General features: G+C 40.4%; 1 protein-coding gene across 1 annotated transcript; it reads right to left on the bottom strand.

Moving 5' to 3' along the window:
• Positions 1-2505: 2505 nt before the first annotated feature.
• Positions 2506-19289, bottom strand: si:ch211-191i18.2 (uncharacterized protein LOC564095 homolog). Its single transcript, XM_062435842.1, has 5 exons — positions 19183-19289; positions 10662-10748; positions 10148-10398; positions 8343-8446; positions 2506-2526 (listed from the first exon to the last, which is right to left on the bottom strand). Exons 1-4 carry the CDS (start codon positions 19247-19249, stop codon positions 8372-8374), a joined length of 480 nt encoding a protein of 159 aa, XP_062291826.1. The 5' UTR covers positions 19250-19289; the 3' UTR covers positions 2506-2526; positions 8343-8371.
• Positions 19290-25602: the final 6313 nt, after the last annotated feature.

The following is a 25602-nucleotide window of genomic DNA, read 5'->3' as shown; positions in this document are numbered from 1 at the left end:
AGAAGCAGCTCAATGCTGCGCTGTGATTGGATCATTTCACGACTTTAAAACTTGAAGATATAAACTGGAAAACTTCCCAAAGGTGAAAAAATAAACTTTTCATTTACATTCAGTTACTGTCTTCTTCTTATTTCTACTGTTAACCCTTTAAATACGGTTCATGTCTCATTTGACGTTTTAACATTTAACATTTAACATTTGATGACTTTTCCTAAAGTGGCCCAAAATGCACAAAAATGTAAATATTTTAAAGTCCGTGTAAAGTAAGAATAAATATGTGTTCTGAGTTTGACATACCACAGAAAAGTGTGTTGTTAACCACCCTGCCAAATTTGAATGAATAAAAAATATATGAAATTAGGCTTCAAAGTTGTGTAATAGTCTGCCTATTTCTCTGCTCCCAAACGCTGTGGGCGTTCCCGCCGAGTTCACTGAAGCCCCGCCCCCTACCAAGTGTCACCTGTCAATCAAAGTAACCAACTCTACCAGAAACATGGACGCTAGGTCTGAGAGCTTTCTGCTGCTAACTCAGCTGCTAACTCGGCGGCTAGCTCGGCTGCTAGCTTGGTGGCTAACTCAGCGGCTAGCTCGGTGGCTAACTCAGCGGCTAGCTCGGCGGCTAACTCAGCTAACTCAGCTAACTGGCTAACTGTAGACTGTAGTAGTAGTCTGTGCTGAATGTATTTATACCTCTACAGCAGCAGGGCGGGTTTATGCTAAGCCTAGCTCCACAATTCAAATCTAAATGGTTGAAATGCTTTTTACACTTTTTTTAGAAATACATTTATGACCTATTTAATGTGTTTAGAAGAAAATGTCTGAATTCACTTTATACAGTCTTTAAATGTTATATTTAGTATTTGTGCTCCAGATGTTTGTCATTGAGGCTGTTCTGGGTCAGATTAGTTATATTATGTGTTTTAGTGAAATGAATAGTTAATAGTTTTAATAAGATAGTAGTTATGAGGATGTTATGATGTAGCAGTGAAGACTGATGGCTCTAATGGTTCTACAATAAAACACAATGTGAGGATAGAATATGATGAGCAGTATGTGATAGACTATATAACAGTATTTAAAGGGTTAAACTCAGAACAATCTGTAACAGTCTATAAAACATTAAGTGCTGCTTGTCCACAGAGACAAAGTGCTGACGTGATTCACACATTAAAACTCATGTGAATTCTTTCTTTTTCTTTTTTTAACAGATTTTTGATTCAAAGGTAAGAAAAACAAATAGATTTATATTCGATATAAAGTTTGATAAAGTATCTGAATTCTCTCCTTTAACACTGAGCAGATGTTTTGCTTCCTTTCATCTTAAATAAACATCTGTTCAGGAAGTATGGAAGTTCATTAATGACAAAGTCTGGGAGGCAGTTTAAAATCAGCATTTCCTTTAAAAGATGACAATTAATATTAATAATTCATATTTTGAGCTTTTTATACGTGAGTATTATTACTTTTCCTTTTATATCGATAACTTATTCATTAGTATCTATTCAAATTTTCTCCTTTTTTCTTGTTTTTGCTTCCATCATTTTTTTGTTTTGTGTAAAATATTTTAATTTTAAATCCAGGCCTCATGAAACTTACAAAAATATAACTCTGACATTTAGAAACTAATTTAAACTAAGATTTATTTTACAGTAACTTAAAGCTGCATTCTATCAAAAGGCCACCAGGGGGCGACCGTTTTGGTGTCAAAAGGACTTCCGTCTCTATACAAGTCAATGGAGAATTCACCAACTTCTCACTTGATTTCTAACCTCAGTAAACGTTTTCAAAATGTGTTTATGGTCTCAATCGCTAGTTTAAAGCCTTCTTCAATGCAGTATGATGTTCATTTGGGACATTTTGGCCTCCCTGATTTTATATGTGACCATAAAGCAGGGTATGCATTAGGGCGTGGCTACGTGGTGATTGACAGGTTGATTGGTTCACAGGTTCAGGAGGGCGCCTCATGCTCCTCCTGATGCCCATATAAGTAGAATCCATGTTTTTATTTTTCCCAGCATGCACCTGAAATTTTCAAGATGGCGCTGCTCAGATCCGATACTATTGGCCTCCGAGCAGCAGTCCACAAACCAATGGGTGGCGTCACGGATGTTACGTCCATTTTATATACAGTCTATGGTTTTAACCAAATCATTTTATTTAAAGTCATATATAGATATTTTACTCTGTCGATGCTCTTTTTGTAATATTAACTATTTTTTGCTCTCCACAGTTTTGGCATTAATAATCTTCCATACATCGTATATAAACATCGTGAATATAAACATCGTGAATATAAACATCGTATATAAACATCTCAGCGTTTCGAGGTCTGTGTGAAAAAACGGTGAAAAATATCCTTTAAAAAAAATCAATCAATTATTTTTTCTATTGATAATAAAAAGTTCAATCAGCTGTTGAGATGAACCGAGGTGTTATTCTCTCTGTGATTGGCTGAGGTTCACCTGCTGGGGTCAAAGGTCAGCACAGGTGAGTCTGACTCCTCCCACCTCAGATCAGCTGGTTCAGCTTCCTGCAGACAGAAAGAGAAGTATTGATTATTGATTATTGATTATTGATTGGTGAAGACATGATGGAGGCGTGTTGGCGCCACCTGCAGGCTGCTGAGCTCATTACAGCCACACTGAGATTGTTTGTCTTATCAGCAGAAAAAATTAAAAACTTCTTCTTTAACCTTCCTTCTTTCCTTCCCTCCTTGCTTCCTTCCTCGCTCCTTTGCTTCCTTCCTTCATCCATCCTCCCTCCCTCCTTTCCTCCCTCCCTCCTACATTATAATCATTATATAATCATAAATGTACATAAAAAATAATTTCTTATTATTTTCATTTAATTAAATAAAATGTGGATTATTTTCTTGAGTAATTGATTCGTTGTTTGATCCATAAAATGCTGATCAGAGTCCAATCTGACTCAGATCTTTAGTTTAAGATGTTTTTTTAATGACTCAAAGCAATAAATGAATAATTAATTGATAATGATTTAAAGCAGCAGGATTTATTGTGTTTATTTGTGTTTGAGATTAAACATGAGATCAGTGAGGCTGCAGCTCCCCCTGCTGGTCAGAAGAGGAACTGCAGCTACAACAACAACATTAATGCTGTTTAATCCTTTAGATACTGTTCACTCATTTTCCTGCTCTTATGTCATTCTGTATGATATATTTATTCATACCTCCTGCTGCTGTTTGTTCATTATTCTGTCTGCTCTAAAAATTCATAAAATATTGGTCAAAACAACAAAACTGCTCAGTTGTTTTTGTGGGTTTTCTTTTGTTTTTTTACTGTTTTTATTTTCTTTCCTGGTCTTTTATTCTCTCTCTCTAATATTTCCATTAGTGTCACAACATCCTGAGTATAAATAAAGCTCTTATGGCTGTTAACAGTTCTCCCACATCGCCACCAGGGGGCAGTCTCTCCTAAATAAACTAGAACATCAGAGGACTGATTTAAAGAGGTTTTCTCCTAAAGCATCAGACACACAGAACAGTAGAGGTTCAAGTGTAGCTTCAGTCAGCTTGTTATAAGACCAGAGGTGTAAATGTATCAGGGAAGCAGTGAGGGGGGGGGGGCATTGGGGGGGGGGGGGGGTGACTGACAGGAGCCCTAAAAATATTAGAACATTACTTTTTGACTTATCATCATTAATAAACTTTTATAGAGTTCTCTAGCTCTCCGTGTTAAACCTGCTTCGTGAGCTATTGGGCTGAAAACTCTTCCAAGCTGATTAGATTCAGTTGAGCTGCATCAAGAATATGCTGAGCTCAGACCTCAGAGCTCAGAGCTCAAAGCTCAGAGCTCAGACCTCAGACCTCAGAGCTCAGAGCTCAGGGTCAGAGCTCAGGGTCAGGGTTAGGGTCAGAGCTCAGAGCCGACTGCAGCTCCTGAGAACAGCTGACTGGTTCAGACTCTAGTAGATCAGATATTCCATCAGTGTGTCTGGATAATAAAATGGATTTATTAGTTTGAGATGGAGCCACCGTGAGAAGAGGAACTGATGGAAACCTGGTTAAACAGTAAGATGCCAGCTGCTTCTCTTCCAGGCCGACTGTAATCATCTATCAGGGGTAAACTAGAGGTGATGACAGGTTGGTGCTCAGACTCTGCTCTGAGGCAGCAGAACACCTAAAGGTTAGATGTCGGCTGCTCTGTGACTCTACAGCTGTGTTTATAGTCGCTGTTTACTTCCTCCGAGTGCTAACGCTAACGTTACGCTAACGAAGCTGAAGGAGCAATACAAACACCCAGAGACTCTGTGAGACTTTAACCATGTTCATCAGCTCGTCACTATGGAAACCTGAGGAGAGAACACACTCGATCCTGTGTATAAACAGGAAGGATTCATACAGAGTCATGTTAGGGTCCCATGTCTCCACCATGCTGGTTCCTGCCTGGGTTACAGTCCAGGGAACCAGCACAGACCAGAACTGTGGTCCAGTGATGCTTCCTCTGTGCTCCAGGACTGTTCTGAATGCACTGACACAATACACCTCCTGATAACTCGATAGGATAGTTTTCCTCTTTTTTTAACAACTTGCACAGACAAAATAATCAGTGAGCTTGTTTGTCTGGGTCCAGATCCTCGGATCACCACTGCCGAGCAGAACCTGTTGATGTTTTTACTCGTGTTAATCTGTTAATTTGACCTCTGTAAACTGTGCTCAGCGCTCAGCATGTGTTGCTCATATTCCTGCACTGTCTTCACACATTGTTGGACTTTCATTCCTGTAGCGGATTTCAATGTGAGACACGGAGCAGCACACATCTTGTTTTTATAATGTCACAGATGTTGGAAGTAACGAGCCTGTTCTGATAATGTAAGGAGTAAAAAGTCCAGATATTTGTAGGAAGTTGAAGTACAAATACTCCGTTACTTCCCTCCTCTGAATAACATCAGGCTGAATCTTTCCTCCTTAAACACTGAATGTGAGTCAAGGAGCAGCTGAAAGGATGTTTGTAGAGTTTTTGTGTATTAGTGTCTGCAAGTTTATATTATACCGTTAGTGTTTGATTACACATGAGTAGCAAGGTGTGTGTGTGTGTGTGTGTGTGTGTGTGTGTGTGTGTGTGTGTGTGTGTATGTGTGTGTGTGTGTGTGTGTGTATGTGTGTAGGTGTGTGTGTGTGTGTGTCTGGCGTCGCCTCGGAGCCACATTAATCCCATTCAAACACATTTCATCTGCCTCCAACACAAACAGTCGTTATCGTATTTTAATGTTTCGACACGTTTAAACATAAACGCTCCGAACTTTAACACACTTCATCTCTCCAGTTAAACGAAGGGTTAGACCACAGACGTTACTCATTCTTCTCACTCGTGCATAAATCATACAGAATAATTGAGTATTTCCTCACAGACTCTTAGCTCTGATATAATCTCTATTAATCTCTGATCAAAGCCTCGTTGGGTCGGAGCACGTTTAACTGGCTCTGAACCTGCTGATGCTTAATGAAGCACGTTTCCACCAGCAGACGGGGTCAGGGTCAGGGTTAAGACAGATAGCCCACCTGATAACTGACTGACTTCACTCTGGGAAACTTTTAAAGCTGCATTTCAGAACCGACAAAACCAAACTGAGAAACATAAACAGAGGAAATCTCAGAGATTACGACCCAACGGAGCCTGAAACAGACACTGGATCAGTTCTCTCAGCTTCTGAGATAAATGATATGATTCAGATTCACATATAAAACTTTCCTTTGTGAGCTCGATGCTATTGTGTCGTCCTCCCTTCCTTTCTTCCTCCCTCCTTTCCTTCCTTCTTCCTCCTTCCGCCTTCCCTTCCTTCTTCCTCCTTTCCTTCCTTTCTTCCCTCCCTCCTTCCTTCCATCCATCCTTCCTTCATCCCTCCTTCCCTCCCTTCATCCCTCCTTCCTTCCTTCCATCCTTCCTTCTTTCCTCCCTCCTTCCCTTCCTTCTTCCTCCTTTCCTTCCTTCCTTCCCTCCTTCCTTCCTTTCTTCCCTCCCTCCGTCCTTCCATCCATCCTTCCTTCATCCCTCCTTCCCTTCCTTCATCCCTCCTTCCTTCCTTCCTTCCATCCTTCCTTCTTTCCTCCCTCCTTCCCTTCCTTCTTCCTCCTTTCCTTCCTTCCTTCCCTCCTTCCTTCCTTTCTTCCCTCCCTCCTTCCTTCCATCCATCCTTCCTTCATCCCTCCTTCCCTTCCTTCTTCCTCCTTCCCTTCCTTCTTCCTCCTTTCCTTTCTTTCCTTCCCTCCTTCCTTCCTTCTTCCTCCTTCCCTTCCTTCTTCCTCCTTTCCTTCCTCCCTTCCCTCCTTCCTTCCTTCCTTCATTTTTTCCTGCCTGCCTTCCTTCCTTCCCCATCCTTCCCTTCCTTCTTCCTCCTTCCCTTCCTTCTTCCTCCTTTCCTTCTTTCCTTCCTTCCTTCCTTCCTTCCTACCTTCCTTCCTTCTGTAGCTATGTAATGCACATACAGACCATCAGGTTGTGTTAAGGTTGCTATAGATACAGGTTGTTCTATGGTTGCTATAGATACAGGTTGTTCTATGGTTACTATGGATACAGGTTGTTCTATGGTTACTATAGATACAGGTTGTTCTATGGTTGCTATAGATACAGGTTGTGTTATGGTTGCTATAGATACAGGTTGTTCTATGGTTGCTATAGATACAGGTTGTGTTATGGTTGCTATAGATACAGGTTGTGTTATGGTTGCTATAGATACAGGTTGTGTTATGGTTGCTATAGATACAGGTTGATCTATGGTTACTATAGATATAGGTTGTTCTATGGTTGCTATAGATACAGGTTGTGTTATGGTTGCTATAGATACAGGTTGTGTTATGGTTGCTATAGATACAGGTTGTTCTATGGTTGCTATAGATACAGGTTGTGTTATGGTTGCTATAGATACAGGTTGTGTTATAGTTGCTATAGATACAGGTTGTGTTATGGTTGCTATAGATACAGGTTGTGTTATGGTTGCTATAGATACAGGTTGGTCTATGGTTGCTATAGATACAGGTTGTGTTATGGTTGCTATAGATACAGGTTGTGTTATAGTTGCTATAGATACAGGTTGTGCTATGGTTGCTATAGATACAGGTTGTGCTATGGTTGCTATAGATACAGGTTGTGTTATGGTTGCTATAGATACAGGTTGTGCTATGGTTGCTATAGATACAGGTTGTGCTATGGTTGCTATAGATACAGGTTGTGTTATGGTTGCTATAGATACAGGTTGTGTTATGGTTGCTATAGATACAGGTTGTTCTATGGTTGCTATAGATACAGGTTGTGTTATGGTTGCTATAGATACAGGTTGTGTTATAGTTGCTATAGATACAGGTTGTGTTATGGTTGCTATAGATACAGGTTGTGTTATGGTTGCTATAGATACAGGTTGTGTTATGGTTGCTATAGATACAGGTTGTGTTATGGTTGCTATAGATACAGGTTGTGTTATGGTTGCTATAGATACAGGTTGTGCTTTAGTGTATAAACAAAGAATAACACATGTTTTTAATAAAAGTTTAGAAGGTGTGAATGAGTCTTTAGAGGCTGTAAAACATCACATTTAGAGTCAATGAGGAAATAATCAATGTGTTATGTTTTCATGGCAACAAAGAGGAAAAACTAATAAATTATTGTTTAAACAGAACTTTCTATGAGACCTATAAAGGGTTAAAGTCCTGAATCCCTGAAGCAGAGTTTAGTTTAGGTCTGTGTTTGTGTCCTCATGTATTTATTTATGTTTCTCTGGGTTTTGCAGAAACTCTGTTTTTCTGTTTTTCTAATTGATTGATTTATTTTGCTTTATGTTGTTTTACTTTGTCTTGTCTTCCTTTCTGTCTGTTTGTATGTGAATGTAAGAGGTGATCTGATGTGTATGAATAACATATTTGGACCCTGATCAGTGTGTTAAAGGTATTTCAGTGCTGCTGCTCAGAGCCTCAGATAAACATGTTCTCTTAGTCCTGCTAATCTAAATATGTACGATGGCTGTAACACTGATGCAGTCCAGAGTCTGGATGTCATTTAGTGGCATCGTGTGGCTGCAGCCTGAATACCAGAGAAACCCCACAGACTCAAACCCCACAGACTCAGAGGAGCGGCTCCTGACTCCTGCAGCTGCTCTTCATTAAAGCTACTAGATGTTACACATTGAGCTTCTCATGCAGGAATGTTCAGTCTGAACCTGATCTGAGTTCTTCTGATTCATGAAGAAAGGGCAAATCTGTTAGAAGAGACACTGCACCTTTAAATGTGTGTGTGTGTGTGTGTGTGTGTGTGTGTGTGTGTGTGTGTGTGTGTGTGTGTGTGTGTGTGTGTGTGTGTGTGTGTGTGTGTGTGTGTGTGTGTGTGACTGACCTGCAGTGTGTGTGTGTGTGTGTGTGTTCTCATAGTGTGTGTAGTAGCTGCTGGACGTTCAGGCTGATCAGGATCATCAGAGTCCAGACGAGCGTCCTGAAGTCCTGCAGACGGAAAGAGAACAAACATTTAAATGAAACATTCAAAGTTAAAATAAAACAAACTGAATCTGAATCACAACATAAAGTCACTGATCTCTAGTTGAGAACATAATTATCAGTGCTTGTAGAATAACTTTGGGCCGGATTTGACGCCTTTAACGGCCCACTTCTGGCCCACGGGCCTTATGTTTGACGGCACCTGCAGCTCGAGGCTTCTTCCTGTTTAGTTTTCTCCAAGGAGCCGATGGAGGAATGTTTGGTCTTTAAATCACATTAAACACTTCAGACTGGACCTGATGGAGGTGTAAACTAAATAACAACTAGAATGAACAAAACAAAACTAAGGAAGGATGGAATAAAGGAAGCAAGGAAGCAAGGAAGGAAATAAGGAAGGAATAAAGGAAAGAAAGAAGAAAGGAAGTAAGGACGGAAGGAAGGAAAGAACGAAAGAAGGAAGGAAGGAAAGAAGGAATGAAGAAAGGAAGCAAGGAAGGAAGGAAGGAAAGAAGGAATGAAGAAAGGAAGCAAGGAAGCAAGGAAGGAAGGAAGGAAGGAAGGAAGAAAGGAAGAATGGAAGAATGGAAGGATGCAAGAAAGGAAGGAAAGAAGGAAGGAATGAAAGAAGGAAGAAAGGAAGGAAGGAAGGAAGGAAAGAAGGAAGGAATGAAAGAAGGAAGGAAGGAAGGAAGAATGGAAGAAAGGAAGAATGGAAGAATGGAAGGATGCAAGAAAGAAAGGAAAGAAGGAAGGAATGAAAGAAGGAAGAAAGGAAGGAAGGAAGGAAGAAAGAAGGAAGGAAGGAAGAAAAGAAGATAGGAACAATGGAAGGAAGGAAGGAAGGAAGGAAGGAAGGAAGGAAGGAAGGAAGGAAGGAAGGAAGGAAGGAAGGAAGGAAGGAAGGAAGGAAGGAAGGAAGAAAAGAAGACAGGAACAATGGAAGGAAGGAAGGAAGGAAGGAGAGTGGGCCATGTTTAACAGCTTCTACTAATCAAGTCTTTCCTCCTGAAACACTCAAACTAATATAAAAACTACTTCATCACTTTTACAGTTTGAGTCATTCACTGTAACAGCTTCGTCTCTCTGTCTAAACTCTAGACTCTGATCTCTGACTTCATTCAATAAACACTTTTATTCCTCTGAGTAATAAAACTCTGTGTTGTTTTCTCTTTGTTTACTTTATTTCATCTCTTCCTGTTTTTAAGTGTTTCAGGTCGTTGAAGCTCAGAGTCTGATTCTAACAGCAGCGAAGTGTTGATGCTGGAAGAGATCAGCTGCTAATATAAAGCAGATGGAGCACACACACACACACACACACACACACACACACACACACACACACACACACACCCTCTGGACTCTGTAATGTGATGAATCAGCGGTTTTATAAATAATCTTCTGATCGGTTAAATCATTTCGTCTGTTTCTGATCTGATTAAAGTGATAAATGATTATTAATATTATGTATTTATATTATTATTTTAATATTTAGTATTTTAAGTTTAACTGCTGGATGAAGTCAAGAATGGAAGTTAAAGAGAGAAAAGGTTTAAATTAAATCTGGATTAACTTAACCTCACATTAATATAAATTTAGGTTTAAGGAAAAGTTTTATTTCTAAAAGATACATTTTGTCTCGTTTGATCTCATGAAACTCGATAATAACAACGTCTTTATATTTATATTCAGTAAATGTTTGTTTCTAACCAGATGAACAGGAAGTGATGCGGCACTGTAAACATCGACGTCGCTCTTCTTTGTCGGTTTGGGTTTGGGTCTGGCCGTTGCCGTGGTTACATCCGTAGTTACGTCCGTGGTAACGTCCGTGGTAATGTCCGTGGTAATGTCCGTGGTAACCGTGGTAACAGCCTCTTCCTGTCCATCCTCCTCCTCCGGTTCCTCCGAGTCGATGAATCCGCCCTTCAGAAACTTCTCCAGGTCGTCGGTGCTCGTGTTACCTGCAAGCAAAACATCAGGTAACATCTGCCCCCTGCTGGCCATCGGCTGAATTACAGCTTTTGCATGTTCGGGATTCAATTTGTGTCAAAATAATATTAAACAAAGGAATTAAAAGTAAATAAAAATACATTTTAATTATTATGACACAAGTTTAATCCCATGTAGATTCAACTTGTGTCATATCTACTGATGCTAACTGTGTTTACGTTACAGGAAGAGGAAGTGTAGAGTGATTTCTTGTGTTGTGATGCTAACGCCTTACTGAAGAAGCTGTAGTCGAAGGTTGCGTTGTAGTCGACCTCGTAGTCTGGAGCCGGCGTGGAGTCGTCGTAATACTGAGCCTCCGACACTGAAACACAAAACAGACTCTAATGAAACATCTCATCAACATCTCACTGTTTTATTTGTGTCTAAAACATAGACTGTATATATAATGGTCGTAACATCCGTAACGTCACCCATTGGTTTGTGGACTGCTGCTCAGAGGCCAATAGTATCTGTGAACCAATCAACCTGTCAATCACCACGTAGCCACGCCCTAATGCATACCCTGCTTTATCGTCACATATAAAATCAGGGAGGCCAAAATGTCCCAAATGAACATCATACTGCATTGAAGAAGGCTTTAAACTAGCGATTGAGACCATAAACACATTTTGAAAACGTTTACTGAGGTTAGAAATCAAGTGAGAAGTTGGTGAATTCTCCATTGACTTGTATAGAGACGGAAGTCCTTTTGACACCAAAACGGTCGCCCCCTGGTGGCCTTTTGATAGAATGCAGCTTTAAGTTACTTCCTCGTTGGCATCATTTCAGAGAACCAGAACTCCCCGCCTGGTCTAAAAGCGTTTGTGCTAAGCTAGGCTAACAAAGAGATGGAACTGATTGAAAACATCTGGAGCAGACAGAGGTTTTATTCAATTGTTCCATCAGAGATATTTTCTCACACTACTTGTATTTTCCATCGCTGCAGGTTGAAAGCAGCTTTTCATCTTGAGCATCTGCCTTTAATAGAAGCAGTGAGCAGCGTTGGCGGGAGTCTGGGTGTGTTCACGGCTCATCCGCAGGGTTTCACATCAGCAGGGTTGTTGTTGTTTAACCTGTGATTCTGCTGCTCTCATACAGCAGACATTACGGTAAAATAAACAAAACTACACTGAAAACATAAACAAACCTGTTTTATACAAATGAGTCATATTCTCATGTCTGTGTTTTTAGGTGCTAACACAGACATGAGGAGCAGAAACTAACTAAAGAGGAAGGAAAGAGGAAAAAAGGGAAGCAAAGAAATAAGGAAGAGAAAGAAGACAAAAAAAAGAAGTTTTTAAAAAAAGGAAAAAAACTAAGCTGGTAAATCATCAACTTATTTTTCAGCAGGACGGCATGTTGTTGCCATGGTTACCTCACAGCTTCAGTCCAGTGATGGAGAATAACTGTAGTACAGTTAGAGGTACTTGTACTTTACTGTAGTACAGTTAGAGGTACTTGTACTTTACTGCAGTACAGTTTGAGGTAATTGTACTTTACTGTAGTACAGTTAGAGGTACTAGTACTTTACTGTAGTACAGTTTGAGGTACTTGTACTTTACTGTAGTACAGTTAGAGGTACTTGTACTTTACTGTAGTACAGTTAGAGGTACTTGTACTTTACTGTAGTACAGTTTGAGGTACTTGTACTTTACTGTAGTACAGTTAGAGGTACTTGTACTTTACTGTAGTACAGTTTGAGGTACTTGTAAAATACAACACATTGTTAAAGATGAAAGCAGTAAAGCAGTGTGTAGTCGGCTCACATTTCAGATGTCTATGAGTTGTTTACAGCTTCTCACATGTTTCATTTCAACAGAAACCTTCCTATTTTCTACCTCTCAGGCTGCACTCACACTAGGGCCAGTTGTCCCCCCCCTGTCCCTGCTGGCCCGCACTCACATTACTCAAACCCAACTGTACTCAAGCACGGTTACCTCCGCACATTGCGCAATAACATATAGACAGTTTACTCTCATAAAACATGCACAGGTGTGTGTTGGCGTGCTGTGTCCCCCCCCCTCCCCCTCCCCTGGGTTAGGGTTGCTGTGTGCCGGTAAAACACAACACAGCCGATCAGTTAACACAACGATGATTAAAAAGTGCAGCTTGTTCTTCTGAGTCCTGCCTGTGTAGGATGCAGTACTACATACTGGTGTAAAAGCAGACGTCCTGATTCAACTCTTTACTCCAGTAAAAGTAAGATTTAGTTTAATGACTTAGAATTCGCCAAATGACTTTAACGAATTTCGTTACCATATATTCATAATGTCTCCACGTTGCATTGAGTGTTGCTTGTGAAATGACCAGGGCTCAGCCAGTGTTGGGATTCCCTGTAAAATTGGCTTCTTTTCCCGGGATTTAAAATGTCTTATTTTCGGGAAAAATATGAATCCCTAGTGCGCATGCGTGACCAAGTGTACCGAGCCTAAGCACACCTCTTCCAAGCGTACCGTGCCAGGGAAGTGTGCCGTACTCAAGCACGGTACACTTGCACTCACACTAGCTAAATAATCCAGATTTTAGGGGCACAGTACGATTGCCTAGTGTGAGTACGCCCTGAGAAAACATCATTAATCATGATGATGAAGAGTAATGGACTCATCACACTTTCTTGCCATTTTCTTTGTATTGGCCCGATGCCTTCCTGAGTTTTCCTTCCTAATAGAAAGACCTTCACTCAGTTAAAACCCATCTGGTGCAGCTTGATTAACAAACCTTCCACATCATGTCATTTGCCTTGTCATTCCCTATTTGACTTCCTGATTTCATTCTCCAGTCTTAACATGGAGTTCCTTGCTTCTCTAAAACCTCTCTGATAGTTTGCAGGCAGCTCTTATGACTCTTTCCATGATCTTGTATGTGATGTAAATGCTTTTGGCCTGTAGCTTGTGGGTTTGGATGGATCTTTGCTCTTTGGTTGTAACTGCTTCTTTTCTCTCCTCACACACTCTGTTATACAGTTGCAGCTATTTCAGAAATGTTCCTTTCCCTCCATGTTTTAGTATAACATAACATACCTGATCTTTCCCCGGAGAAGCTGGTTTTGAATCATTTATTGGCCCAATCATCCTGTCGTCCTCCCGGGTCAAATTGACCCCGTCTATTTTGACTGTTCCTTTTTTCCTTCTTTCCTCCCTCTTTCTTTAATTTTTCCTTCGATCTTCCCCTCTTTCCATACTTCTTTCCTCACTTCCTTCCTTCCTTCCTCCTTTCCTTCCTCCCTTCCTTATCTCCTTACTTCCTTCCTCTTTTCCTCCCTCCCTCCTTACTCCTTTCCTTCCTTCCTCCCTCCCTCCTTACTCCTTTCCTTCCTCCTGTCCTTCCTTGACCTGACGACAACAGGAGGGTTATGAACGCAGATTGGTATTGGTCCTGAACTGTCTGCTTCATCCCTGTTAGATACTGCTGTTGCTTCCTCCTCAAACATCATCCCTGTTTATTCCTTCTCTCTCCTGTCTCCTCCCATCCTTTTATCATTCCTCATACTTCTCTCGGGGGTTGTTCTTCCTTTGCGACTACAATCATTTCTCCAACTTGACGTACTGTTCATCTCACTTCTGCTTCTGCCTTTTTATACTGGAGCAAATCATGCATGTTGTTATTTTACTTCTCTAAATGTCCTGTTCAGTCCACTATGGCAGCTGTTCTACTCTACGTATTGATTCATAATTGCTGATGTTACACTCATAATACTTTTACTGTAATACTGCATACTACATCACTCATAATACTGCAGTACTTTACTGTAATACTGCATACTACATCGCTCATAATACTGCAGTACTTTTACTGTAATACTGCATACTACATCATTCATAATACTGCAGTACTTTTACAACAGTAAAGGATCAGAGTTTGTCAGTTTGTACTCCAGAACTAAATGGATTATTACAATAAAGTCTCTCTGTGTTTTAGAGGCTTTCAGCCACAGATCAGGATCTTCTTGGTTTTTATGGAAGACAGTTTAAATGAAACTGTACTGAGGCTGAACCAGGCGGTTCCGGTCCTCTGAAATGATGCCAACGCTGAAGTAACTTAGAACTGCATTCTATCAAAAGGCCACCAGGGGGCGACCGTTTTGGTGTCAAAAGGACTTCCGTCTCTATACAAGTCAATGGAGAATTCACCAACTTCTCACTTGATTTCTAACCTCAGTAAACGTTTTCAAAATGTGTTTATGGTCTCAATCGCTAGTTTAAAGCCTTCTTCAATGCAGTATGATGTTCATTTGGGACATTTTGGCCTCCCTGATTTTATATGTGACGATAAAGCAGGGTATGCATTAGGGCGTGGCTACGTGGTGATTGACAGGTTGATTGGTTCACAGGTTCAGGAGGGCGCCTCATGCTCCTCCTGATGCCCATATAAGTAGAATCCCTGGTTTTATTTTTCCCAGCATGCACCTGAAATTTTCAAGATGGCGCTGCTCAGATCCGATACTATTGGCCTCCGAGCAGCAGTCCACAAACCAATGGGAGACGTCACGGATGTTACGTCCATTTCTTATATACAGTCTATGGTCTGAACTCAGAATTCATTGTTGTCATATGATTAAACACTTCGATTTAATTCAGCCGATTAGAGGCCTGACGTTCCTGCCAGCTGATCAGCTGACATGAGCTAAATCACAGAGTCTGCTAAACAGCATCCATTAACGACTTCATCAGATTATGTTCAGAGTCTCAGAAACAGTCCAAACATCTAAACTTCAGGTTTCTACTTATTTACATTAAAGACAGAAACACACATAAAGTAAATATGAAGAAATGTCGACATAATAATATTAAATCATGTTGTTTATGTTCGTGTCAGCAGCTCTCGTTCTTTAAACATCAAACACTGTTTCTGTACGATGGGAAAAACTCTGAGATCCCTGAAGACCCCCCCCCCCATCTATCAGCTGTGTATGTGTGTGTGTGTGTGTGTGTGTGTGTGTGTGTGTGTGTGTGTGTGTGTGTGTGTGTGTGTGTGTGTGTGTGTGTGTGTGTGTGTGTGTGTGTGTGTCTCTGGGAAAATGTTGGTCTGTACTTCACATCATGGCTCTGATATACAGTCTGCTGCTGCTGGAGGAGTTTTATATACTAACATTAAATCTGCTGACAGCTACTTTATAAAGTTTATTAACCGTTTATTCAGTTTCTGCAGGCTGATTATTGAGGATAAACGGGCCGATTATTGACGATAAACTGGCCGATTATTGAGGATAAACGGGCCGATTATTGACGATAAACTGGCCGATTATTGAGGATAAACGGGCCGATTATTGACGATAAACTGGCCGATTATTGGCGATAAACGGGCCGATTATTGACGATAAACTGGCCGATTATTGACGATAAACGGGCCGATTATTGACGATAAACTGGCCGATTATTGACGATAAACTGGCCGATTATTGGCGATAAACGGGCCGATTATTGACGATAAACTGGCCGATTATTGACGATAAACGGGCCGATTATTGACGATAAACTGGCCGATTATTGGCGATAAACGGGCCGATTATTGACGATAAACTGGCCAATTATTGACGATAAACGGGCCGATTATTGAGGATAAACTGGCTGATTATTGACGATAAACTGGCCGATTATTGACGATAAACAGGCTGATTATTGGAGAGGTTTTATTAAGTTATTGATTATTAATTTTTGGGTATTTTATTAAAGCTCATATATCTGATTCCACTTGTTTAAAAACTATTAAAAACACGTCACAAACTCTTCATAAAGAACCACACACACACACACACACACACACACAAACACACACACACACACACACACACACACACACACACAAACACACACACACACACACACACACACACACACACACACACACACACACACACACACACACACACACACACGTCCAAGTACTAAACCAGACTGAGGTGGATCCTAATGATGAACTCTGCAGGTGAGCCCTAAAAAAACAGCTGCTGCTTCTTCTTCTTCTTCTTATCTGTTTCCTGTTTCCTCTTAACGGTAACTTACTGACCTCCTAATGACCCCCCCCCCACTGTGACACACCCCCCCCCCCCCCCCCCCACAGACCTGAACCAAAAAACTGAACCTGATTCTCACCTCAAACTGCTCTGTAAAGGAGAGTCAGACCAAACCAAACACACACACACACACACACACACACACACACAGACACACACACAGGCACAGACACACACACACACAGTGGGAACTGAGGGGGCGGGCTGTTAATTATAACCAAACAGGAAGTGTGTGTGTCATCCCAGCAGCCTGTCAATCAAAGAGGATGAAATGAAAAGCAGCAAAGAAAGAAAGAAAGAAAGAAAGGAAGGGGGGGAGGAAAATAAATGTAGGTGAAGAATAGAAGATGGAAGAATGAAAGGAAGATAATTAGAAAGACAAGTTAATGAAAAAGGAAAGGAAAGAAGGATAGAAAATGGTTCTGAAAGGAGAAAATGAGTGAAGGAGGAAAAGAGGAAAACGGCAATAAAGATGTAAAGGAAAGTGGGGATGACAAAAGGATGGAGAGAATAGAGAAAAGGAAATGAAAGAAAAAAGTTCTTATAGGTGGAAAAGAAGTGATAGAAAAGGAAAAGAGGGAAGAAAAGAAGGTGTTAATGAAGAGGAAAAGGAAAGGGATGGAGAGATGAAAGACAAAGAAAGAACTGAAGGGAGAAGAGGAAGGAAAAAACAAGAAAGGAGAAAGACAAGAAAAGGAAGGAAGGAGGGAAGAGAGAAGGAGAGGGGGCAGTGACAGGAAATTAAGAAAATAAGAGCGCAGGGGGTTTCAGTGTGGAGGCGTTTGGCAAAGTCACATGATCAGTTTTACACAAAACAGCTGTTCATCCTACACACACATATATATACACACACACACACACACACATATATATATATACACACACACACACACACACAGACACCCACACACACACACACACATATATATACACATATACACACACACATACACACACACACAGACACCCACACACACACACACACATATATATATATACACACACACACACACACACATATATATATATACACACAAACACACACACAAACACACACATATATATATACACACACTTTAACCACTGACCCAAAAATCTACTTTTTTACCAATTTACACCAATCAGCTGGTATGTGTCCCCAGAAATAGCTGAACTCACACACACACACACACACACACACACACACACACACACACACACACACACACACTGCAGGTCAGTTACACACACACACACACACACACACACACACACACACACACACACACACACGCACACAAACGCTGCTCATTTAAACTCTGGAACAATAAAGTGAATCAGCTCAGATTAACTTCCTGCTGAGTCTCAAACACATCAATCATCCGTAACCACGGTTACTGAAGAGCGTCCGAAATGTCATTTATGTGTGTGTGTGTGTGTTTGAACTTGACCCACATACATCTCTATGTCTCCTCAGTGAGTTTGTATCTCTGCATCATCAGAGAGCAGAAACAGTTTATCTGCTAAAGTTCAACTGTGTTTCTCTTCTGTGTGTCTGCAGCGTCAGAATAAACCTGAAGCTGCTCATCAACAGGAAGATAAAGCTGCTTTCATTCATTTCATTTCTTCTCCTCAGCAGAACATCTGTAAACAGCTGCAACATGATGAGATGCTGATAATTTATCATTATAAATCATATTAAAATGAATCGTGTGTTTCTGATCTGACACTTCTGCTGCTGATTGGGTCTGACTTTAAACGACCAGAATGAATCAATGAAAGTTTTATAAGCATCAGTGATAATAAGTGTTGGTAAGATGATGAATTCATAAATCAGTTAAACTAGATTTAAAAGCAGCATCAGGTTTGTTAAAATCTACATTTAGTATTTTTGTCGGTTTTTTGGGTGATAAATTCAGACTGAACTCAGCGGCTCCGTAGCAGCAAGACATCATGGACGTCCGAGTTACGCCCAGTTCAATATAATCAATATATTAAAAAAAGATCAAAGAAGGAAAACTGGATCAATGTGTAATTAAGGTTTTATTGTTTTAATAATGGTTTTATAAATTAATGAATACAGAAAAAGACCGTAAACAGATCTTAAAAATAGTTTTAAACGGCATCTTTTATTAGTCAGTATGAACAAGAGGAACGTGGGTCAGTAACTAATAAGTGTTGGTAAGATGATGAATTCATAAATCAGTTAAACTAGATTTAAAAGCAGCATCAGGTTTGTTAAAATGTACATTTAGTATTTTTGTTGGTTTTATATAATTTGAAATGACATTTGCACCATTTTTTACCAAAAGTAAGACTGAATGCTCCTGAAAATGTCAAATGGTGTAACCACACAAACTTTTAGCACAAAATCTGACATATTATGAGTTTATAAAGTTAACAGCAGCTCTTTGCAACAGGATCACGATGCAGAAACTTACTAAATATGAAAGTTCAACTATGAAAATCTGCTTTTAGAGAGAAGGACCTCCAACATGGCCACCAGGGGGGAGAGAGGGGGAGGAGAGGGGGGGCTATACACATGTCATCTGACAGCAGAACAGTACAATAAATCCACTATAAGACACACACAAACACTTGCATGCAGAGTGAACAGGAAGTTAAGTTAAGCAGCTGCTGCAGACACACTGATCACATGAAGAAGATGTCACTACACACACATAAACACTCACTCATTCACTCACTCACTCACTCTCTCTCACACACACACACACACACACACACACACACACTCAGGACTCACCAGCAGTCAGCAGCAGGATCAGCGAGGCTCCGATCAGATAAACAGACAGTGAACTCAGACTGGACATGATTCAGACTCAGTGAATGAACGAGGGATGAAGACAAAGGCTGCAGAGATGTGAGCGTCCTGAAACACTGAATGAAAATGAAAAGAGAGGGAAAAGGGGAGGGGAGAGAGAGAGAGAGAGAGAGGGAGGTGTGAAGGGTGGGAGGAGGAGGAGGAGGGGGGAGGGGCTGGATCTCTGCCAAGTTTGTTCTCCGTTTGCCAAAAAGACGATTGAGAGGAGACGAGTAGAAACAAAGAGAGAGAAACAGAGTCACTACTTTATTTGGATCATGAACAAGAATCACAGCAGCTCCTCTCTGATAGCTTCATAGACTCACACTGTGTCTGTAGTTTCTCACTGAGAGTTTAAACTGTTTTATTATTATAATCATCAGTCCTGTTTCCTCTTCTTATTCAGACTATGCATCAGAGTCAGTGAGGTTTATGTTAGTGTCCATGTGGTTTAGTTTAAATTTAATGGGTTAAAATGTGAAAATAAACGTATGAATAACTTGCACACATTCTTTTTTTGTGGACCCAGCATCAAATTTCTGCTTTTAATCCATTTTAAGAGAATATATTAGAGGATTATGGCAAAAATGTCTAAGTGGTGTAACCATAAAAACTTTGTACCAAATAATTCAACTTGCTTAACCCTCCTGTTCTCCTCGAGTCAAGGAAGGAAGGAAAGAAGGAAGGAAGGGAGGAAGGAACGGAGGGAGGGAGGAAGGGAGAAAGAAGGAAGGAAAGGAGGGAGGAAGGAAGGGAGGAAGGGAGGAAGGAAGGAAAGAAGGACAGAGGAAAGAAGGAGGGTAGTGGGAGGAAAGAAAGACAGAAGGAGGGAGGGAGGAAGGAAGGATGGAAGGGAGGAAGAAGGAAGGAAGGTAGGAAGGGAGGGAGGAAAGAAGGAAGGAAGGAAGGAGGTACGTAAAGAAGGAGGGAAGAAGGAAGGACAGAAGGAAGGAAGAAAGGGGATGGAGGAAGGAAAGAAAGAGAGAAGGAGGGAGGAAGGAAGGACAGACAGAAAGAAGGGAGGAAAGAAGGAAGGAAGGAAAGAAAGAGAGAAGGAGGGAGGAAGGACAGACAGAAGGAAGGAAAGAAGGAAGGAAGGAAAGAAGGAACAGTCAAAACAGACGGGGTCCATTTGACCCGGGAGGACGACACGAAGGTTAAAAACAGTAAATTGTCAATAAAACACCATATCAACTAGTTTGGCATGATCTTACATTATAACTTTTATATTAAATAAAGGTAATGGAATACAATTGCTCTAAATATTACATTTACTCTGGGGAATCATGGAGATCTTGCTCCACTTCACCTTCCTCCCACATCCCCTATAAGACTTCTCCATTGTTCCCTCTGAGATATGAGTCACTGATAAATAAGAGTAGTTTTAAAAGCAGCATCAGGTTTGTTAAAATGTACATTTAGTATTTTTGTTGGTTTTATGGGAGATAAATTCAGACTGAACTCAGCGACTCCGCAGCAAGACATCATGGACGTCCGAGTTACGCACAGTTCAATATAATCAATATATTAAAAAAAAGATCAATGAGAGAAAACTGGATCAATGTGTAATTAAGGTTTTATTGTTTTAATAATTGTTTTATAAATGGATGAATACAGAAAAAGACCTTAAACAGATCTTAAAACTATTTTTAAACAGGATCTTTATTATTCAGTATGAACAAGAGGAACGTGGGTCAGTAAGTAATAAGTGTTGGTAAGATGATGAAGTCATAAAACAGTTAAACTAGTTTTAAAAGCAGCATCAGGTTTATTAAAATCTACATTTAGTATTTTTGTTGGTTTTATATTATTTGAAATGACATTTGCACCATTTTTTTACCAAAAGTAAGACTGAATGCTCCTGAAAATGTCAAATGGTGTAACCACAAAAGAATGATAAATATTACATATTTTATCACCCACAGTGTATTTAAGTGGACTTATACTAATAATGACTTTAACATGATTAAATATCATTGACTGATAAACAGTATTAATGTTTATATAACGGGGCCAAACAGTCTGAGAGCAGCACTCAGGACACTTTATATTTTACGTTCTAGATGTTATCAGATGAACATGTTGAAGAGACTTCATGAATCTGAGAAGCTCTTCAGTTTTTGGGTCTTTCAGCTTTGATGACATCATCGAGCCGCAGCGTAAAACCTGATGATCCGTGTTGATCCTGGATCATGTGACCCAAACTCCAAACCTCCACCCATAAACCATCAGCAGGAGGTCAGAGGTCAGAGCCACCCGCTGGTCTACAGGTTTGTGTTTTTGCCCCCCCCCCCCTCCCTCCTTCACACACTCTCTCACACACACTCACACACACACAGATTCACTGCAGTATGAATCAGGCTCCACAGAGATGCAGATCAGAAGGTCAGCAGGTCTCTGGAGGACGGACTGCCCCCCCCCCCCTCCCCTCATGTTTCACTGTGTGTGATTCCCCCCCAGACCTGAACCCCCCCCCCCCCCCCCAACATGATTCACAGCAGTATGAATCTCTCTGCTGTAAATCTGCTCAGTAAATGTGGGAGCTGCCTCGTTGAGTCTGATGAAGTGAATGTGATGAAATGTAGATAATAAGTTCATATCTGCCCCCCCCCCTAACACACACACACTGCCCCCCCCATATCTGCCCCCCTAGCTCTTTGAGGCTCTTTTGAATTTAATTCTATATGTATGTATTACATGTACTTAATTTAAAGTGTTGTTAATGATTCAGTTGTTTCTCACACTGAGCTTCTGTCAGGTTGTGAAACTCGTCTGATGTTAACAGGAAATATTAAACATGGTGACCTTTGACCTCAGACAGCTGCAGTACTTCACTGTTAGAACAGATAACACAGTTAAATTCCTGCTGTTCACCTCTGAGCTCACTTTCTATTGTTTCCATTGTTTTTATTTGTTCTGTCACATCGCGTCCTGACAACAAACTCTCATTGTCTCCAGCAGACGAGAACCAGCTGCAGCAGAAACATAAAGCTGCAGCAGAAACATAAAGCTGCAGCAGAAACATAAAGCTGCAGCAGAAACATAAAGCTGCTGCAACAGAAACATAAAGCTGCTGCAGAAACATAAAGCTGCTGCAGCAGAAACATGAAGCTGCAGCAGAAACATGAAGCTGCTGCAGAAACATGAAGCTGCAGCAGCCTCAGATTCATATTCACTGATCTTCAGTCTGTAAAACAGCAGCGGTGAGAACGCCCTTTTGTTTCTTCTCTCACAGCTGGACATGAAACAATAGACTCTCTCAATCACACACACACACACACAGGTCTCGGGGATTTACACCTCATAGTGACCTCATCACTGATGACATCACAGTGTTATATTCAGGTTTCCTGAGCGCAAACCTGCAGCGTTCTGGTTTCAGTCTGGTGAGAAACCCTCAGGCTCGTTTCTGTCCTGTTGCTTCCTGTCAGCGTCTCTGCCTCCAAACTCTAACACAATAAAGACGCTTCATCGTTTCAGCTCCAGAACATCTGCTAACGTTTATTTAACAGGTTGCTTTATGTTCTACTAACTTCCTGAACATCTTCTCTTTTATTTGCAGCTATTTTAATGTTGAATTTATTTGGTTCAAGTTATAAGAAACAGTGTAATGTTGGTTTAGTCGCATCTGAGTCCTGAGTCGTTGGTGAATTAACAGAAAGAAAACTAATGAAAGAATCTAATGGATTAGTTCTAAAAGAGTCAACGTAGGGAGGAAGTTATTAACACATCAGGCTTTGTTCACTTCCTGTTAACATCTGCAATTGTCCCGTAACCTCAACCATCAGATCATCGCAGTAACCATGACGACGAGCATCTCCAAACCTTAACGTAGTGACACTTTTAACCCAAAACCCCTAAAATCTAACACAGTGATGCTTCATGTTTGTATCTGATGTTCAGACGTCGTCAGGTCTGTAATCTGGATTAGCTCAGATTAAAACTCGGGTCAGTCTGGATTTAAATGATTCCTGATCAGTTCTGTAGGGAAGCGTCTGTGTTCTGGCCTCAGATCAGGATGTGATTCACTGTAATCATCTCAGATTAGGAGCAGCTTTCATGTCTCTGAGCCAGTCAGCACAAAGATTTAGGATTAAGAGTTTTTATGTTCTGGCAGGAAGAGGCTCGTCTCAGAGCAGCAACATGTGGAACATCTGCTGGAAACCACAACAACTAAAGTCTGTCTGTTAGAAACTAGATTAAAGTTCAAATACATCTACAGTGAAGATCTTCTGAGTGAAGTTAAAATCTTCCTTTAAAGCAAACGTCTCTGCTGTCGTCTTCACGCTGCAGCAGACTGCATGCTGACAATGCTAATGCTGCTCAGAGGGATGCTAATGGTTGCTAATGGTTGCTAATAGTTGCTAACGGTTGCTAATGGTTCTTGTTATGGACGAACTCCTGCTGAGCTGGAAGAAGTACTCACATCCTTTAATGTAGTAAAAACCTCCTGCTTTCATCTTTACAGTCACAAGAAGTTTGAATGAAGTCTGGATTTAAACTTTATAAACTTTATTCATCAAACTTCAGAAAGATACAAAGTTCAGAGTCAAAGAGTTTCTGGTAGTGAACTACAGTAAAGTACAAGTACCTCTAACTGTACTACAGTAAAGTACAAGTACCTCAAACTGTACTACAGTAAAGTACAAGTACCTCTAACTGTACTACAGTAAAGTACAAGTACCTCTAACTTTCTGGTTTTTATTGTTTCATTTGAATCATTTTTAGCTCAAAGTTAACTTACAATGTTTTTTTTCAGAGCTTTTCAACCAACATCTGAGTAAACTTCACCTTCATGAGATGAAGTGTTGGTGAAACCTGCAGAAAGATTTAACTTCTGAAGGTTTGAGTCTGAGAGAAACACAAAGACTGATGACAGATAACACATCATCAGCCTGCAGGTTGAGACATGAAACCCAACGACTCAACCATTCACACACTGGTTTCCCACGACACACACACACACACACACACACACACACACACACACACACACACATACATACACCCCGGCTTTGTGGTCGATCTCCTGCAGTTTCTGTGTGTGTGTGTGTGTGTGTGTGTGTGTGTGTGTGTGTGTGTGTTACTGTCTGTGTGTGTGTGTGTGTGTGTGTGTGTGTGTGTGTGTGTGTGTGTGTGTGTGTGTATCCTGTAAAAACCACTAGAAACCATCTGGAGACTAACGGAGCATTTCCTCTCAACACAATACAACAGACAGAGGAAGAAGGACAGAATACATAATGGATGAGAGGAGAGGAAAGAAAACAGAATAAAAGAGTCAGTTTGAAATTAGATATTATAAAACTAATTAAACTATAATACAACATTTATTAAATCCATCACAAAGTGCTGATAACGGACTAATATGTGTCTTCATTCATCCTCTCTAGAGGGCTGGAGCCGATCCCAGCTTCTCCTTTAGAGACGAATTACACACTAAAAAGTTTGCATACATATATAATTAATTTATACACATTAAAAAAACTAAAAAATATAAATATGATAATGTAGAAAGAACAGAGGCTAAAAATATCAAACAGCACAAAGATTTATATTATGTAAGAAATGTGTTTAAGTTAGTTTGAAGTAAATGTGTGTGTGTTTGTGTGTGTGTGTGTGTGTGTGTATGTGTATGTGTGTGTGTGTGTGTGTGTGTGTGTGTGTGTGTGTGTGTGTGTGTGTGTGTGTGTGTGTGTCTGTCTGTCTGTCTGTCTGTGTGTGTGTGTGTGTGTGTGTGTGTGTGTGTGTGTGTGTGTGTGTGTGTGTGTGTGTGTTCACCATAATTCAAGGCAGATTCAGACGATGTTACAGGGCGACATGATCCTGGAAAATCATGTTCATGGAGAAGAAGTTTAGTTTCAGTTTGAGAGGATTTGTTGGAGTTAAAGAAGAAAATCAGCTGAACGTCCTCATGAATACAGTGTGTGTGTGTGTGAGTGTGTGTGTGTGTGTGAGTGTGTGTGTGTGTGTGTGTGTGTGTCAGTCTTGTATTGTGTGAATTGTTCTGTATCGACTACCAAAGGGAAGTAGTTAAAGTGTTGCTCTGTGACCTTTGTCTTTGTGTCTTTTGTAGTTATTGTTGTATCAATGCTCCTATATTACAACACTTAAGGTAGAAAGACGTCTCCATTGTTCCCTCTGAGATATGAGTCACTGATAAATAAGTGTTGGTAAGATGATGAATTCATTAATCAGTTAAACTAGGTTTGTTAAAATGTACATTTAGTATTTTTGTTGGTTTTATGGGAGATAAATTCAGACTGAACTCAGCAGCTCCACAGCAAGACATCATGGACGTCCTAGTTAAGCCCAGTTCAATATAATCAATATATTAATAAAATATCAATAAGAGAAAACTGGATC

This window comes from Scomber scombrus, chromosome 16 (genome assembly GCF_963691925.1).
Source record: "Scomber scombrus chromosome 16, fScoSco1.1, whole genome shotgun sequence".
NCBI lineage: Eukaryota > Metazoa > Chordata > Actinopteri > Scombriformes > Scombridae > Scomber > Scomber scombrus.
Note: the sequence above shows the minus strand (reverse complement) of the source record. Positions and strands in the feature narration are given on the sequence as shown.

What these genes read in the sequence shown, in the direction of transcription:
- si:ch211-191i18.2 (XM_062435842.1), bottom strand. Translation starts at nt 19,249, where the DNA reads ATGTCCAGTCTGAGTTCACTGTCTGTTTATCTGATCGGAGCCTCGCTG. An exon ending in GATCCTGCTGCTGACTGCTG is followed by an intron (nt 10,749 to 19,182) that starts GTGAGTCCTGAG and finishes TTTGTGTTTCAG; the next exon opens with TGTCGGAGGCTCAGTATTAC. An exon ending in CTTCGACTACAGCTTCTTCA is followed by an intron (nt 10,399 to 10,661) that starts GTAAGGCGTTAG and finishes TTTTGCTTGCAG; the next exon opens with GTAACACGAGCACCGACGAC.